This window comes from Fringilla coelebs, assembly GCF_963513975.1.
Source record: "Fringilla coelebs genome assembly, chromosome: 6".
Taxonomy (NCBI): Eukaryota; Metazoa; Chordata; class Aves; order Passeriformes; family Fringillidae; genus Fringilla; species Fringilla coelebs.
Window position 1 is genome coordinate 49,176,197 of NC_140034.1, and position 16,200 is coordinate 49,192,396.

The 16,200-nt window shown below is 41.2% G+C and overlaps 1 protein-coding gene across 2 annotated transcripts in view; it reads left to right on the top strand.

Annotated features, from left to right (window-relative positions):
* Positions 1-354: 354 nt before the first annotated feature.
* ABCC8 (ATP binding cassette subfamily C member 8) overlaps positions 355-16,200 on the top strand; it is a 72,664-nt gene continuing 56,818 nt past the window's right edge. Inside the window, exons 1-6 of one of the 2 annotated variants that reach the window (XM_084208767.1) lie at positions 355-613; positions 1,899-2,040; positions 3,951-4,072; positions 9,778-9,944; positions 11,266-11,508; positions 12,366-12,554. In XM_084208767.1, the coding sequence (XP_084064893.1) occupies positions 418-613; positions 1,899-2,040; positions 3,951-4,072; positions 9,778-9,944; positions 11,266-11,508; positions 12,366-12,554 (1,059 nt within the window). In that variant the 5' untranslated portion in view covers positions 355-417. Of the gene's footprint in view, positions 614-900; positions 1,106-1,898; positions 2,041-3,950; positions 4,073-9,777; positions 9,945-11,265; positions 11,509-12,365; positions 12,555-16,200 lie in introns of those variants that run through there. The other variant, XM_084208768.1, reaches the window with a different exon arrangement.

A 16,200-nucleotide genomic window follows, 5' to 3' on the forward strand; every position in this document is an offset into this window, starting at 1 on the left:
AGTCGAGAAAAAAGCAAAAGCTGACAAGGTCAAAAGAACACACTTTCCGTAATCTGTAATTCCTGTCATCACTAATTTAGTGTTGGATATTTAATGTTCTGTCACATTAACGATGCATAAACCGCTCAATATCGAGTCCCGAGAGCCCTAGAACACGGGTCTGGTGCTCTGGGGTACCGAGGGCTGTCACGGTGCGCTCGCATCGGTCCCAGCCGCGTCAAGGAAAGGACGTCCCTCTCCCGCCCCCGTCGCCGCCGAGCGTTCCCCCAGCGCCCCGCTCGGGGCTGTTCGGGGGCGGTGCCGGGGCGGGGCAGCGCCGGGGCGGGCGGGGCGCGGGGCCGGGGCCGCGGCCGGGGCCGGGGCCGCCGCCGCTCCCGGCAGGTGCGGGCAGAGCCGCGGCCGCGCCGGCCCCGCCTGATGTGCGCGGAGGCGGAGGCGGCGCCCGGCTGCGCGCAGGGTCCCGCCATGGCCCTGGCGTTCTGCGGCGACGAGGGCAACTCCACCGCCTACAACGTGGACCACGGCGTGCTCAACAACGGCTGCTTCGTGGATGCGCTCAACGTGGTGCCGCACGTCTTCTTGCTCTTCATCACCTTCCCCATCCTCTTCATCGGTGGGTGCCTGCGGCTCTCCTTTCCCCTGTCCGCCTGTGCCTCTCCTGTTTGCCCCCTTTTTCCTCGGCCCTCTCTACCCCCGGTGTTGGTTTGCCGTGTCCCCCGCCCGGCTTTGTCTCGCCGTGGGTTTGCCTCCCCCGCGCGTGTGCCGCGTTTCCCCCCGCCCGCCTGGCCTCCCCTTGCCGTGTCCCCCGGCCTGGCCCTGCCCCCGTGCCGCGCGGGGAGGCTGCGCCGCTATTGGGATGCGGTGCGAGCTGCGGGATGCTCCGCGGCCGCCTCTCCCGGGCAGCCCCCGCGCCGCCCGCTGTCCGCCCGGACAGCGGGACCCGTCTCCGTCTGTCCGGGCAGCCCGCGGGGCTCCCCGCAGGTGAAACCCCTTGCGCAGGCAGGGCAGGAACGGGTGATGCTGGAAGAAACCGCAGGATTTGTTCTGCCAGTGCAGGGCAAGGAGCAAAAATGAATGCGCTATTAAAGCCCAGGAAACCTGACAAGTAAGTGTTGCGTTATGAAATATTACTTCAGCGATTACTGCGGGGTCACAGCCGCCTGGCAGCCCCCCCTCACTACAGGTCCTGCCCCGCTGGCTTCTGCGGTACCTGGGGCGGCTGCGATTAATGTCACAAGCCCGGCGGGACCGGTAGGTGGCCCGATGGTTCAGCGCACGGGGCTTTCACTGCTCCGGATACCCTCGTCCGAAGCCTGGACCGGCCCGCGGAGAGGCTCGGCACGGGTTGGAGTAACACTCCCTCCTGGGGATGGGAAAAGGTCCGGTGGGGAAATAGCAGCCGGCGCAACTGTGAAAACGGGGTCAGATGCTTAGGGTTCCCTGCGTTTATCTGGAATCTCTCAGTATTGCTAATTTTTAGCAAGGTAAAGCTTCACACCTCATCCTTTTTTTTCCTTTTTAAAATAATTAAAGGGAAAAGAAGTAGTGCATTTATTAGAGTGATTGTGTGTATTTATCAGAATGTTAATTTGTTCTTCATTTAAGCTGTGAATAGATTTGAAAAATGTTTAGTGCATGTAATTACTTGATAGTAAGTTGCTAGAAGTGTAGGAATTTAAGGCTGTGTCCTGTCTGAATTATTGATTTTATTCTATATGAAGTGAGATAGTGAGAGCACAGTTCTGATGATATTCAAATGCACGTGTGTTTAACAACACAGCTGTCTCAGTGTTGGTATGCAAGGTTGTTACATAGATGGTTTGGAGTGTTTTCTAAGCAGGGGCTTTGTGTGTCACTCCTGTTAAGAAAGCTCTCTATAATTCTCTTTTCTCTTTTAGGATGGGGAAGTCAGAGTTCCAAAGTACATATACATCATAGCACATGGCTCCACTTTCCTGGCCACAATTTACGCTGGATACTGACTTTTATCCTCTTGTTTGTGCTGGTGTGTGAAATTGCAGAGGGCATAGTGTCTGATGGGTAAGTGTTTGTCTGCTTTCTCCTGGCAGCACTGACCAGTTTAAAGGTTTCAGGGTAGATATTTCCTTCCTGTCAAAGTTCTCATTTAAACCATATTCCTTGTGGTTATGAACATATAATCAGTTTTCTTAGTGATTAACCTACCAACCTTGTATCAGAAATTCCACAGGCCTTGCCAAGTGATGTACACAGGCACAACTGACCTTAATCATTTTTAGTTCAGCTTAATGACACCATCTTTCCAAAGAGTAATCATAGATAAATCCTAATGATTTAAGCAGATGGTGATATTTTCATGATATGTTTTATGTCCAAGGACCCAATCCCACAGTCGTTACTTAGGGGGAGCTCCTGTGTGCACAGTAGGTCACACCATTCGCCCCCAAACTGAGTTCTTTTCATCTAAGTAAGAGGAATGAATCTGCTGGGCTTAAGTCAAACCCCCAGGGTTACTTCTGATGACTATATCTCCTATGTTACCTGGAGCAGAGCAGCTGATATTATGTGAGCATGAACCATCATCCTTTATGCAGCTTAAGATGTCACTAAACAGAAATCTGTGGAAAAAAATTATTCCAAGTGAAACAAGTGGCACAGGAGAGTGATTTATTATGAAAAAAGCTAGGTATATAGCAATGAATATGATCTCTTCCTATGAAGAGAGGCATGATTTTTCATAATCATTATGAATTTGAACCCAAGGATTATGAAATGGAAGCTCCTAATTAAATAGGGAAAAACTCCCTGATTAGCCATCTATATAACAAGTATCCACCAACCAGTGTGAAATGCACTGCAGACTTCTGGTGTAGAAAATGATATCATTATTATGTTAACTTCTCTTAAACATATATAAATAGGATGTTTCTCGCTGCCAGTTTTTTTTAAGGATTTTTTTCTCTTGCTTATTCAGAGTTATCAGGGTGTGGGATGCTCACAGCAAAATCTCCTGCTTTGAGTTTTCTCCTTTATTTTTCTTGTTAGCAATGCCTCTCATTGTGTTTATTTGCTATTTAACTTGACTCAGAACACTGCTGTTAAGTAATAGGTGTCACCTGATGAGAATCAAAGCTCAGAGCTCTGCTGGGGGAGTGCCAACCCACAGTCGTGCTTCTCTAGCACTCAGCAGGCTGGTGAGGGCTCCAGTGAATAGAAGTGAGTTTTGAGACTCATCAGCTTTCTAAGAACCAAAATGGATCCTGCTGGTGAGTCCTTTTGGCAGCAACTGGGTGCTAAAGGCTTTGGCATCTCAGCAAGAGAAGCGGCCTATTGGAGGTACAGTTATATAGGGGAATTCCAGCAACTGTGAAATAAATAGATTTTAAAAAGCCTCCCACTGCTGCAGTGTTACCTACTGAAGCTTAGGCTGTCTGAAGAAATCTGTTCTTGTTGGGTTTTTTTGTCTTTGCTGAGAATTCAGCCCTGGTGTACAAAACCTCCTGGCATTACTAGGAATTTCAGAGGATCTTTTTCTCATTTTGCTGTATTGACATTCCTTCTTTTAAACTGAAAAAATTAAACACTTGCACAAAATGCTTCTCTAGAAAATCTTGAACTGTGCTGTCAGTTGGTCTTATCTGCATATTTTGATGGACAGCTCCCAAACTAGTTTAGCTTAAATTAACTTTTCTCATTTTGGAGATGAGCTGCCTGTCCTAATTTAAACAAGTGTTCCAATTGATTTCAGTAGGAAATAGGAGTACACACCTTTCATTTTCAGCACAGGGGAGGACTTTGAAACCCAACTGTGTGATTTAGGAGCAAAAATTCAATTAAAACTAGGAGGGGTTTGCATCCATAACTCATTCTAGAAAATCCCACATCAGGGCAAGGTACAGATCATGAATTAAAAGGGAAACATTTAAATAGCTGAGAGGTTTAACTTTAACAGATTTTTTTTTCTTTTGAAGGGTTTCCGAATCCCGCCACTTACACCTGTACATGCCGGCTGGAATGGCATTCCTGGCAGCCATCACATCAGTTGTCTATTACCACAATATTGAAACATCCAACTTCCCCAAACTCTTAATAGGTATGTCTCAAAATCTATGCACCTGGAAGCGTGGCTGTGGTGCTGTGTGTCTTTTTCCTTAGTGACAGGTCACGGCAGTCTTCTATGACCCAAGATACCCCTCTATGTATGCTCAAACTTTTCATTCCTTTTAATGCTTTTAACTTCTAATAATAGTCTGTGTAATGTTCTCAGGGATTCAATGAGCCAAAGACTTCTCTAGGAAAAACTGCTTTTGTGGGAAAAGTAGCATGGGAAATTGTTAACTCTAAATGCAAACACCCTTGTCAGCTTGTTGTGTGGAAGCGTGATGCAAGAGTGAAATCTTTGTGTGCGTGGTCTGTTGAAATAGACAAGGAGCTAAAGGAATGACATCCATGACTTTCAGTCATGAATATATTACTCTGCCTGATTGCTCTTGTTTCATGTTCCTAAAACTCCCTTTGAAAACTGCTTTAAAGCCTTCTGAATGGAAAATGCTATGAATGAGAACTACCTAGTCTACTCTGTATTTTGCCAGATTGTGAATAAACTGTAGCTATAGAAAATCCACTGCTGCTGGTGGTCACATGCAGTTGTTCATGTGTTCTCATCTGTTTAAGCAGACTGTAGTCTGGGGATGTCTACATGTTTAGTCACACCCTGTTACCTGTTATTTCTTTGGTTCTTTGGCTCATCAAATTTTGTTTGAGCTGGGTTTCTGTATCAATAGATTCTGCTAAAGTTTGTCTTGTGCCACTGTAGCTCTGTGTATCAACGTTTTGTTCTAGTTTTTGTCAGGTGGGGAAAAGTCAGTAATAACTAGATTTGAGAAAGCTTTTAAATATTGAAGATTATTTTGATGTACATGTTGGGGTAAGTGAGAATCCTGTTCTGCAGAAATAGGCTGTAACTCCTGAAAAAAAAAATCCTTTCCAAAGACTTAGATTTCTATTCAGGCTTAGCAACCTTTATGTCTTCTCATTTGGGTCTGCTTTTCTTCCTGTACCTTTCTTTTAAGTAGGATCTTTTTTATCTTTTAAGAACAGGTGAGGTCATTTAGTTGCCTTTTAAATAAGTCAACAGAGTATTTTTAATGCTTTCTCACAGGAAGGCATTATGCCTCAGGAAGCATTGCTAGCCTGCTACATTTGCCTGTAAAGCAAGCAGTGATTTTTGTGGTTTTGTTTTTTAGGTTGTTTTGTTGTTTGGGCTTTTTGTTGTTATTTCAGATGTATAATGCAATGTTAAATAATTTAGTGTCACAGCCACGTTCCTGCTGTTAAGACTTTGAGAAGGGTAGCAAAGTTACAGCTGGTGGTTGATTACCCATTTTTGCATAATTCCTGCTCAGTAGAGATTTCTTTTTTATGATAATGTTTTTCAGTGTTTAGAGTGCTGATAAACTCTGGACAATACTTGAATACTAAAAAGTTGTACCAGCGAATACCAACACTTACTTAAGTATTATGGATGAATTTTAATTTTGCAAGAATTTCCAAGGAATAGACTCTCTCTGGTCCTGATAGCTGTTAGGCAAAAAAAGAAAATCAGACCATCACAATCTCTCCCACTTAGTGTGTCTGAATTTACTTTTACTCCAAAATCTTCACAAGCTGATGGTCTTTGATTTTTATTTTATATTTTGTTTTTCTTTTATTTGTCCTAAGACAGACATTTTTGGAAGTCTCTATCCTTTGTTCTTAACTGCGCAAACTGGGATGATTGTTAGTTATCTTTCAATCTTAATTGCAACTACTCAGTATTGAGGCAATGAGCGCTTTATGCAAATAAGCCCAGTATGGATAGTTAAGTTACACCTTTACTCACCTGTCAACCCACTAGAGTGCAGTGTGGCCATGAAGCAGCTTTGCTTTAGAGCCTCATTTTATGAGGTAAATGAGAACCAGAAGGGAAAGCTAAAGTTGGTGATAAGCTTTCTGCTGGGTGTATGGGAAACTGGGCTCATATAGAAGAGATCTAATGTTGCACACAGAGCAAAGTAGAAGAGCTTCTGAGCATCAGTGAATTTCCAGCAAACTGCAGGGTATCATCTGCCTCAGCTGCAGGATGAATGCTCACAGCTGCAAAGAGCTGGTAGCTGTTTAAAACAAAGACTACCAGAGCCTTATCCAAAAACTATTAAACCCAGCAGGAGAAATCTTACTGGTGCAGTGCAGTGGAGCTTTACAGGTCTGATTATTAATTCTGAACAGGGTGAAATTTTCTAATCCCATGAAATTCTGAGATGTGTTGTTTCTTGAAGATGCTTTTCACTGATACACCAAATCCATTTGTAGCTATTCATAAAAACTAAGAGGCAGATACCATGACAGATGTGGGGATTAGTGTGTTTCCTTGGGTATGCAAAAGGAGGACTCAAAGTTCCTCTGCTGATCCTGAAGCCTTTCAGCTTTACCCCAGGCACTTGGTTATTTTGAAATAGTAATTCTTAGTATTTCTTATCAAAAAACATTGACAAGGTTTTGAATATTTATTCACTGAAGGTAATGATTGAATTCATGAATGCGGCTGAATGACCCAACTATTGGAACACCTTGATCTGGTCTGAAAGTATTCTTTTTCTGTATGATTTTGGTCTGTAATTATATTTCAACAAATGTAGCTGTTCCCATATAGTGCTGTTTACCAGGGCACTCTCATAATAATGTTAATTTTGATGCTGCTTGCACCACATGGTTGCATAATATTTGTACAGTTAAGCAGGACTTGTTTTAGAATAGTTTTTATACTGGATTGGAAAATCTGCTGCTTACTCGATGTTTAAAATACACAACTGAATGGTAGCCTCTGATTCCACTATTCTTAAAGTTAGTTTTTGTTTTAAAGATAAATAAAACCCAAAAATTAATAGTAGGAGAAAACTAGGAGATAGCAACGGGACTTTGAGGTGTTAATCTGAAATGGGTAGTAGTGTGGGAGCACATGAATTTTTTTCATTTTATAAAATTGTCCTTTTTTTTAAACTAATCTTAATTATATGACTGCTTTACTGTTACAGTATATGCCACAGTATATGCCACAGCATATGTCACACTTGAGATGCCCACCAATACACAGTGTGTCACCATACAATTTCAGAAAGCTTCAACCCATACAGAGTCATATCACTTCAGAAGGCTGCAAGCACCTGCTCTTTCTTGTTCTTTAGCCCAACCTTTTCTACCCCTCAAGTTCAAGCATTGCTCCTGTGTGCCCTCTGTTCCCTGTGGTGATTGGTCAGTGCACCTGGGCACTCCATGTCTCATTACCTTCAATATTATCCACCTGTCCTGCACAGCTGTAGCCCATTAGGAATGAGGCCCTGCTGCAGCCCCACTCCTAATTACCACAAACTGTGTATCTACACCTTACTACTACTTGACAGGGATCTAGTTTTCTGATACAAAATTTTTGTCCCTTTGCATTGTAGTTGTTTCCCTTGGAATTGGTTTATTCTCTAAAATGGAACTTCTTGCATAAAAGTATTGCTTATTGCAAAACAAATTTCTTTCCAAACAGGCACAGGTTAATTAATAAATCACATCCAGTTAAATGTGTGGCTTTTTTGATTTGGCTTAATTCAATAAAGGTGTAGAAGAATTTGCCTTATATTTCAGAGGTGTGGCTCAGGTGAGAATCTACACCCTGATGGTGTGGGGTGAGGTATCTTACGTGGCCCAAGAAAAAGCAAGGTCGTTTAGGTGTGTAGAATAGGTCTAAAGCAATCCAGTAAATGTCTCTGTGCTCTCATCACTTTGCAGTTCAGACCAGTTTAAGTTCCCAGAGATAATTTCTGAAAACTCTCAGCCAAAATGTGCTCACCAGCCAGATGATAAAAATATCATCTGTAAAGAACAGAGCCACAATTGCATTTTCCAAGGAGCCTTGAGTGGCATGTGTGCATTCTCCAGATCAGATTAGATACACTTGTATTCAAAAGTGAAAAGCTAAATGCTTCTAAGGAAGTGTGACTTGAGAATGTTGTGTTTGGCACTAAAAGATAAATTAACATTGTAACAATAATAATAAAAGTCATATACGCCCTTATCTAAGCCCTAAATAGGAGAATGGCTCTGCTAGTTCTTATTTCTAATTCCAAGACATGCATAAATGCCTGTTGGCTTGGTTATTTTTTTGGAAGTCCTCCACTGGTGGATATTTTCAGTGTGCAATGTTTAAGTCCCTTTTATTCCAAGAGGGATGTGTTCTCAGGCTGTTGTTGGAAGAATGAAACAAAAAAAGGTTTAACAGATAAAGGTGGTTAAGAGTAGAACAGCATGGAATGTAATTCTTGGATGAAGTGAGACTTTATAGTCAGAAGTACTGCAAATAGAATGGGATAGTGCCTTAAAGGAAGGAAGCAGTCTGAAACAGGATGGGAAGCAGACTAAGTTGGGAAGATGGTAGGAAGCCTCACATAAAAAAAGCTAAAGTTTTACAAGAGAAATTTGGTAAGTATATCTAGTATATCTTTAAAACCCTCTCTGCAAGCACATCGGCCACCGAAGTGCAGTGTGCAAATACTGACCACTCAGTGTTTTCCTCTTATGAACTAGCCTCTTAATTTTAGAGGAAGAGAGGCTCCCTTGGCAAATGGCCTAATGCACAGTGTTCCTGTACTGTTCCAACTGACTGTCCTCATTAAAAGAAGAGGTTTTAACTTAATTTCTGTAGAAGCAGGACTGGCAGTCCCAAATCTCACATGTATTCTCTGCATTGAATTTAGCTTTGCTTGGAAGGGTAGCCCCAGAGCACATCTCCAGAGAGCTTTCTGGTGCCTCAGTGTAGCTGGAACACCACCAATTCTTTGAAATTTGTGCCACTTCCTGATGATTATCCATATTTAAGCTAGACTTAGAGTTGCTAATGCCTTGGTTGAAGTCTTCTTTCTCTGGTGTTCCAGCAAGACACTTTGAAAGCACATCCAAGCTTTTCTTGGCAGTTAGAGCTCATTCCATCTGTTGCACGATGGCAGATACAGCAGCAATGAAAGGTTTATTTAGAAGAATATAACCCTGGGAGGCATTTCCTTAAGAACAGGGAACAGGAGCTGGCTTATGGTGTGATGAATGGTATGGAGAGTGCTTCCAAGCCACCAGAGCTTATTCCATGGATTATTTAGCTGTAGCTGCTGGTAGCATGGGCACCTTGAGACAAGAGGTTTTGTAGAACACTAAAAAGTGAAAGTTGTATTCTGTGAATGCCAGAATATCCTTCTGTGATGTGACTGTTTTATCTACATTGTGAATTACATATACAGAATTTTTGTTTAACCATAGTGCAGCGGCAGTTTGGGCAAAGTATTTTGATATATGTTCCTGACGTATCCCAGAGATTGACAGGGAATTTTCCTTCAAGCCACATTCATAGCAGTCTTGTAGCATTAACCAAATCTGAAAAACGTTATTCACAGGCACCTTCACTTTTGGAGCAACAGCCTCCCTTGAGCTGATCAAGTGGACGCAGTTTTACAGCAGATGAAATTTCCTTCTGCAGACTTCTCTTTGTAAAACTTTTGACTTTTAGTTGTAAAACTAAATCTAATAGAAAAGGCATTTAGAACTAACATTATTTTACTATTTTAATGTTTTTGGAATTAAATTAGGATTCTATTTGACATGAGAAAGTCGACTCTCTGATTTTATATATTTTGTTGAATTTTTCTTTAATTGTATTTTATAATGTCTTTGTATATTTTTGCGACTATGGAGTTGGTTAATTTGTTTGGGCTTTTTTCTCTACAGCATTGCTGTTTTACTGGACTTTAGCTTTCATAACTAAAACCATCAAATTTGTGAAGTTCTGTGATAATGGGGTTGGATTTTCTCAGCTTCGATTTTGCCTCACGGGACTCTTGGTTGTTCTTTATGGAATGCTGCTAGCTGTAGAAATCAATGTCATCAGGGTGAGGGTAAGTAACTATGCTAGAAGTCTCCTTCTGTGGTTTTTATTGGTTATTTTTTGGGTTATTGGTATTTTTTTAATCCCTTTTCTAGGCACTTGGTGTAAAATGCATTACTAAAGAAGAATGAAAAATCCAGTTAGAAATTTGACTATTTGACTATCAAGGGTTAATAGTATTTTATTAGGCCAGATGAATGTGTAATTTCAAAAAATGCCAGACTCTGTTGTTGATAATTTAAGATCAATTTCATCTGTTTGAGTTTGCTGTAATTTTTTAAATTATTCTGTTTCAGTCATAAGAGCCAAGTATTTCTGATGCAAGAGAAGACTGGTAGAAAGGAATTGTCTGCTCTATCAGAGAATATCTTAGACACACAAATAGCATCTCTCATTTTCCAGGAGACAATCACAATAAGTGATTTATTTGGGCTACTAGGGTTCCTCCCAGCTATATATTTTTTTTCCTCTGCAGTGTCTGCAGTCATAATCTAAACTGAGACTTTGGAGACTGCTGGATACATAAATTCCAAACTTCCCTTCAGCTGGCACTCACCAATTGTGCACACAAATTAAATTTAGGAGGGAAAGAAATATTCCCACGTAATTTTTTTTTGCTGCAGCACCAGTAGCTCCATGTTCTGAGCTAACAGATGTGAAGCAGTGTGATGTGGGAGATGAATCTCAGTGATAACCTCAGGGCAGTGCCTTAGCTCCTGTGTCCCATGTCATGATGCCTGGAACTCAGAGTAATGCTGGGACTGTCCTGTTTAAATAATTGAGGGGGTCAGTCTCTTCTGACAAGTCTCAAGTCAAAGGACAAGAGGAGATGGTCTTAAGTTGCACCACAGAGGTTCAGATTAGCTAGTTATGAGAAAAAGCTTTTCACTGAAACAGGGGGCAGGCACTGGAATAAGTTGCCCAGAGAGGTGGAGTCACCACATCTGGAAGTGTTCCAGAGATGTCTGGAGATGTGGTGTAGGGGTGATTAGGGTGGTTCTGGCTTGGTGGTTGTACTGGATGATCTTGAAGGTCTCTCAACCGTGATGATTCTGATTCTGTAAGGTGGTTTTTTTCCCCTGCAAGTATACAAATTCTTGCACCATAAGCAGAGTCATAGTGAATGATAAGAATTACTTATTTCTAGACTGGATGCCTCTGATTTTCCTCAGTACCTGAGGAAACTGTATAGCTATACTGGTTGTACTTGAATGCCTTTTAAGAAACCAAAACTGATTCATTGATTATCTGCAATGTCCTTATCTATTCTTTGTGCACTTGTATTTTCTACATATTCACTGTGATTCTGCTGGCATTTTTATGTATTTCAGAGGTATGTTTTCTTTAAAACTCCTAAAGAAGTTAAACCTCCTGAGGACCTCCAGGATCTTGGTGTGCGATTCTTGCAGCCCTTTGTGAATCTGTTATCCAAAGGAACATACTGGTGGATGAACACATTCATCAAGACTGCCCATAAAAAACCAATAGACCTGAAAACCATAGGCAAGCTTCCTATTGCTATGAGAGCTCTGACCAACTACATTCGCCTTAATGAGGCCTTTGAAGCACAGAAGGTATGCAAAGCATGGAATTATGTCTGTCTGCTTACTCAGAGCTTACGTTTTTCATTACTTTTTATCATATAAGCATGACACAAAGAGATATAAACAGATATGATGCAAATGAAATATTCATTGGCCTAGCAGTCCCTATACCAAGAGACTGCATTCTCAGTTGTTCCTCATACAAATAATGAAGTTTCTCTAATCAAACGTGCATGTCAAACACATTATTGGTTAAATGTGTGTAAAATGTGTACAGCCTCTATTTTGATGTGGAAAGTAATCATGGACTCTGTTCACTGAACACCATTATTCCTCCTAATAAGACCCTGGAAACATTCAGTTACACAGTCTGTATTAATTAGGCCTAGCAGGGCTATTTTTTTTTTCCATGTTATTTCAGTTACAGTTTGCCCATAGAAGAATTCAAGGCTGAAACTACCTCGGCTCAAATTAATTTTCACTCCTCAGTGGGAGCTGTGTGTGTACGGGATTCTAAGAGAACTTGTTTGTATCCTGCCTAAAAAGTGTATGCTTCCAGTCTCTGGCTTCACCAGAGAACAAAAACCTGTCACTTCCCTCCCTCTTTTTTTTCCTTCCTCAGCAGGCTACAAACAACACACTTACTTGATCCCTATTAAGGGTAGGAAAGAAATCATGGTTCTTTTTGTGGAGAGAAGTGCAAATTATTGCTTTGTTCTAATTCTACAAAAAGAAACAATAGTTATAGTTCCTCTGCTTTCTACCTGAGAGATTACAAATGGTTGTCAATGAACTAAAGAAGTGATAAAAATACCTAGTATTTATCAGACCTGAGGTTAGTGTGTGTATAACATAATTCTTACTAATTTTAATTGAATTCTGACCAGAACAAAAGATCATCATCTCCCCAAGGATCCAGATCCATTTGGCGTGCTCTCTGCTGTGCTTTTGGAAGACCCTTACTTCTGAGCAGCACATTCCGTATTCTGGCTGACTTGCTTGGATTCGCCGGGCCGCTCTGCATCTCTGGGATTGTTCACAACGTTGGAAAAGGAAATAACACCATCCGCCCACAGGTACTGTCAAAATGTCACCAAAAGAGAGGAGTCCAAAAAGGGATGCTGTGATTCTGTTTTGTTTGTCCTCGGGAAGGAAAGCAACTCTCTGCTGTGCTTGTGAGTGCTGGCAGTGCCAGTGTCAATGTGCTGCCTGATACCCACTCCTGTACTGTGGTGGAGGGTATCCTGTGCAGGGCAGCAAAGGTGCTTAAGGGACTGGAATATCTCTGGCAAGGACAGGGTGAGGGAGCTGGACCTGTTCAGCCTCTAGAAGAAGTGACTGGGAGGGCACATGATCAATTTATATAAATATCCAAAGGGAGGGTCTCAAGAGGATGGAGCCAGGCTCTGCTTGGTGCTGCCAAGCAATAGGACAAGAGGCCATGGGCAGGAAATGATGCACAGAAAATTCCACCTGAATATGGGGAAAAGCTTTTTTACAGTGTGGGTGACTGAGCACTGAAACAGGTTGCCCAGAGAGGTTGTGCAATCTCCCTCCCTGGAGATACTCAAGAGCAGTTGGGATGCAATCCTGTGCCATGTGCTCAGGGATGACTCTACTTTAGCAGAGAGGTTGGGCTAGATGACTCCAGTGGTCCCTTGCAACCTGATCCATTCTGTGATTCTTTTGGGGGCAATATATGTGACCTATGAATCTAGTCAGCCTCGCATTCTGGAAAATAACCTCATTCAAGAGAACAGTGAAGCACATCCAGAATCCCATCAATATCATAAGGAATTTAGGTGCAGTCTTGAGTAGAGATTGAATCAAGTATGTGACTGAGTGCTTTCCAGAAAGGAAAAGTATGTTTTTAATGGGCTTGGCTTTTCATTTCTAAAAATGAGGGATGTCTAAGAGGATTAAAGCAGAGTTTTGTCATCATCATAAAATGCCAAGTAATTTAAGTGTGACCAAGCATTCTCTCTAGTACCTTTGGGGAGGTTAGTTTTGAAAGATCAACTGAAACATATTTTTAAAGGATGCTATTTAAATGAATGCTCTCCAAGAGGAAGTAGACATATTTCTTGATGAACTAAAAATAAAAATGTAACTCAGGAAGCATCTTTTCATTATAAGGTGAGGTCACTCGGGCTGGATTTCTATGAGATAGATCAGTTTATTTCTGCAGCTCACTTAGTGCCTGATATAAGACTTTTTCTAAAGTCTGTTGACACTAATGGGAATATACCCATCCATTTAAGTACACTTTGGATTAGGTCCACTGTAAATATTGAAGTCCATCAGCTGCAGTGCAGAAAATTTAACAAAGGCCTCAGGCTAAAATGAACTGTTTGTCCATTTTGCAACCCTTATCCTAATATTTGGAAACTTTATTATAGTGAGTATGTTCAATGGAAACCAGTTAAAGCCAGGAAATTAGAAAATTGAGACTATAGTACTATGTTGCAGCTAAGTACTGTGGAAGCTCTTGAGCTCTGCTTTTCAATAATTTGTTTGGGACGCTGTTTCAGCTGAAATTGTGATTTGATGTAATTTACAGATTGTCCTATTTAATTTTCCTCTAAAATTGTCAGTTACTGTTTCTCTGTGAAAAATAAAAAGTTCAGTTCTTATCTTGATTGGCCCTAAGAAGAGCCTAACAGCAGTATTCACTGATGGTCTGTAGTCCGCAGCTGACACTTAAAGGTATACTTTAGCTCTGCTTATGTTTTCCTTATGTTTTGACGTTGTTGTTTTTTTTTTCTGGTAAGGGTCTAACTACATTTAAGTTTTAAAATTGCTTTTTTCTGGGTGAGTTGAAATATCTTTCTCATGAAGAGCTTCTGTTCAATCTATCTGGAAGCAGACCAGGGTGTTCTGGAGGGCTGTCATGTATGTTCACATACCTAAGACAACTTGGTCTGTTTTGGAGAGAAATACACCAGCTCTAGCGCTAGGAATGCTGTATTCCTGCTTGTAATGAGTAGAAAGAGGAACACCTTGCCTTATAGTTTGCCCCTGTGAGCCTCACAGGTGTGAGAAACAAGCTTTCCAAAATGCTCTCGTATGAAGGTGATGAAAAGTAGGGGGAAACAGCATTTGTTTTTGATGTGCTGCTGCGTTTGAGGGCGCTGAAAAGAGTGGCCACACAGTGGGACAGAATCAGATAAGCAATAGGAGTTGTGAGTACAATGGAGGGTGTCTTACCCATCTCTTACCCTGCTGCATCCTAAATATTTTGATTGAGATATTGTAATGAGTCAATTGTATCTTTCAAAGAGAAATTCTCTTTGTGAAACTGAAGGCAAAGGGATAGAATAATTATTCTGTTCCTTGGGTCCTTTGTGACAGATATAACCCACCATGGAGCTGTAACTCAAATCACATGGGTGTCACAGGCAGTATTAACTGCTCAAGTTAGTGCTGTAGTTAGTCAGAGCACAACAGTGTCTTAAATTCTGTCATGCTCTTCATGTTTATTTATAACTCCAGTATCAATATTTATGGCCACCCCAGAACATTCCTGTGACACAGATTTCTCTGAGTGTTAATCATTTCACACTGAAGAAGAGACTGACAGAATGATAACCTTTATCATTTGCTGGTAGCATCTTCCACGTTGCAGTGTTAGGATTAGCAGTTCCAGTATTAGGAGTGGCTGCTGACATAACACATTCAGAGACGCAGCAAGCTCATTATTTAAAAAGCTCTAGAAGTCATAGGGCCCAGTGTAGCAAAAAGCCCAGTATTGACACTAAGATTGTTTGAGTCTAGAGTCTTTATGCATTTAAATAGCAGTGTTTTGTTCAGCCTTTTACTGGTTAGACTGACTTTTAAGAATTGGTGTTAACCCTGAAGTTGTCAGGAAGGTGGGACACTGAATATTCCCAAAGCCATTTCTGAAAATAAAACATCTAATTATTTCTGTCAGCTTCTCAAACAAGGTAATTTGCTTTATATGTGAAAGGTTCAGGAAGTGTTGAGGTATTTCTGTGTCTCCTGCAGGCTGACAAGTGTGTGTAGAACTTATTGTAACTAAAACACAGTATGGTCAGTAAGCCATAACAATGACCTGATAATGCATCTGAGGCTTGGCAAACATCTTGCTATCAGCAAGTGTGTGACCTTTATGTATGTATGCTTGTCCTCTTTTTCTCTCAAGGGAGTAGTAGAAGGAAGGATGAGAATATTCATCTCACTTTCCCTCCTTGTCTATTATATAGTGTTTTGATGGGAATCAGTGCTGCATCAGAATGTCATTGCTTGCTGGACAAGCATGATTTGTCAAACGTCGTTGTAGGGGGGAAAAAAGTGTTCTTCTACATACAGTAAAAAGTGTTATTAGCTGCAGAGATTAACAATACTGGCCAGATGTGTATGGAGGACAGCACTGAAAACCTGAACTTTTAAGACTGTAAATAATCTGGAAGAGAAACTCATTTTTAGTGTACTATAGACTCTTTGTAGTATAAAATGCTGCTGTAGTCTATTTGAATTGCTATGGGATAAGTAATAAATTAGGGCTTTAAAATCCCTTCAGGGTGCAAATAGGTAAAATAGCAGTTAAATGTCTCTTTATCTCAACTATAATTGCTGACATGTACTGTAATTGTTCAGAGTTTGCACTTAATACAGATTTTAAAATCTTCCTCCTTTTACATTCCTTGTCAACTCTGCTCCTCTTTTCTTCTTTGCTTTATATCTCTGGCACTGTTTGGGCAC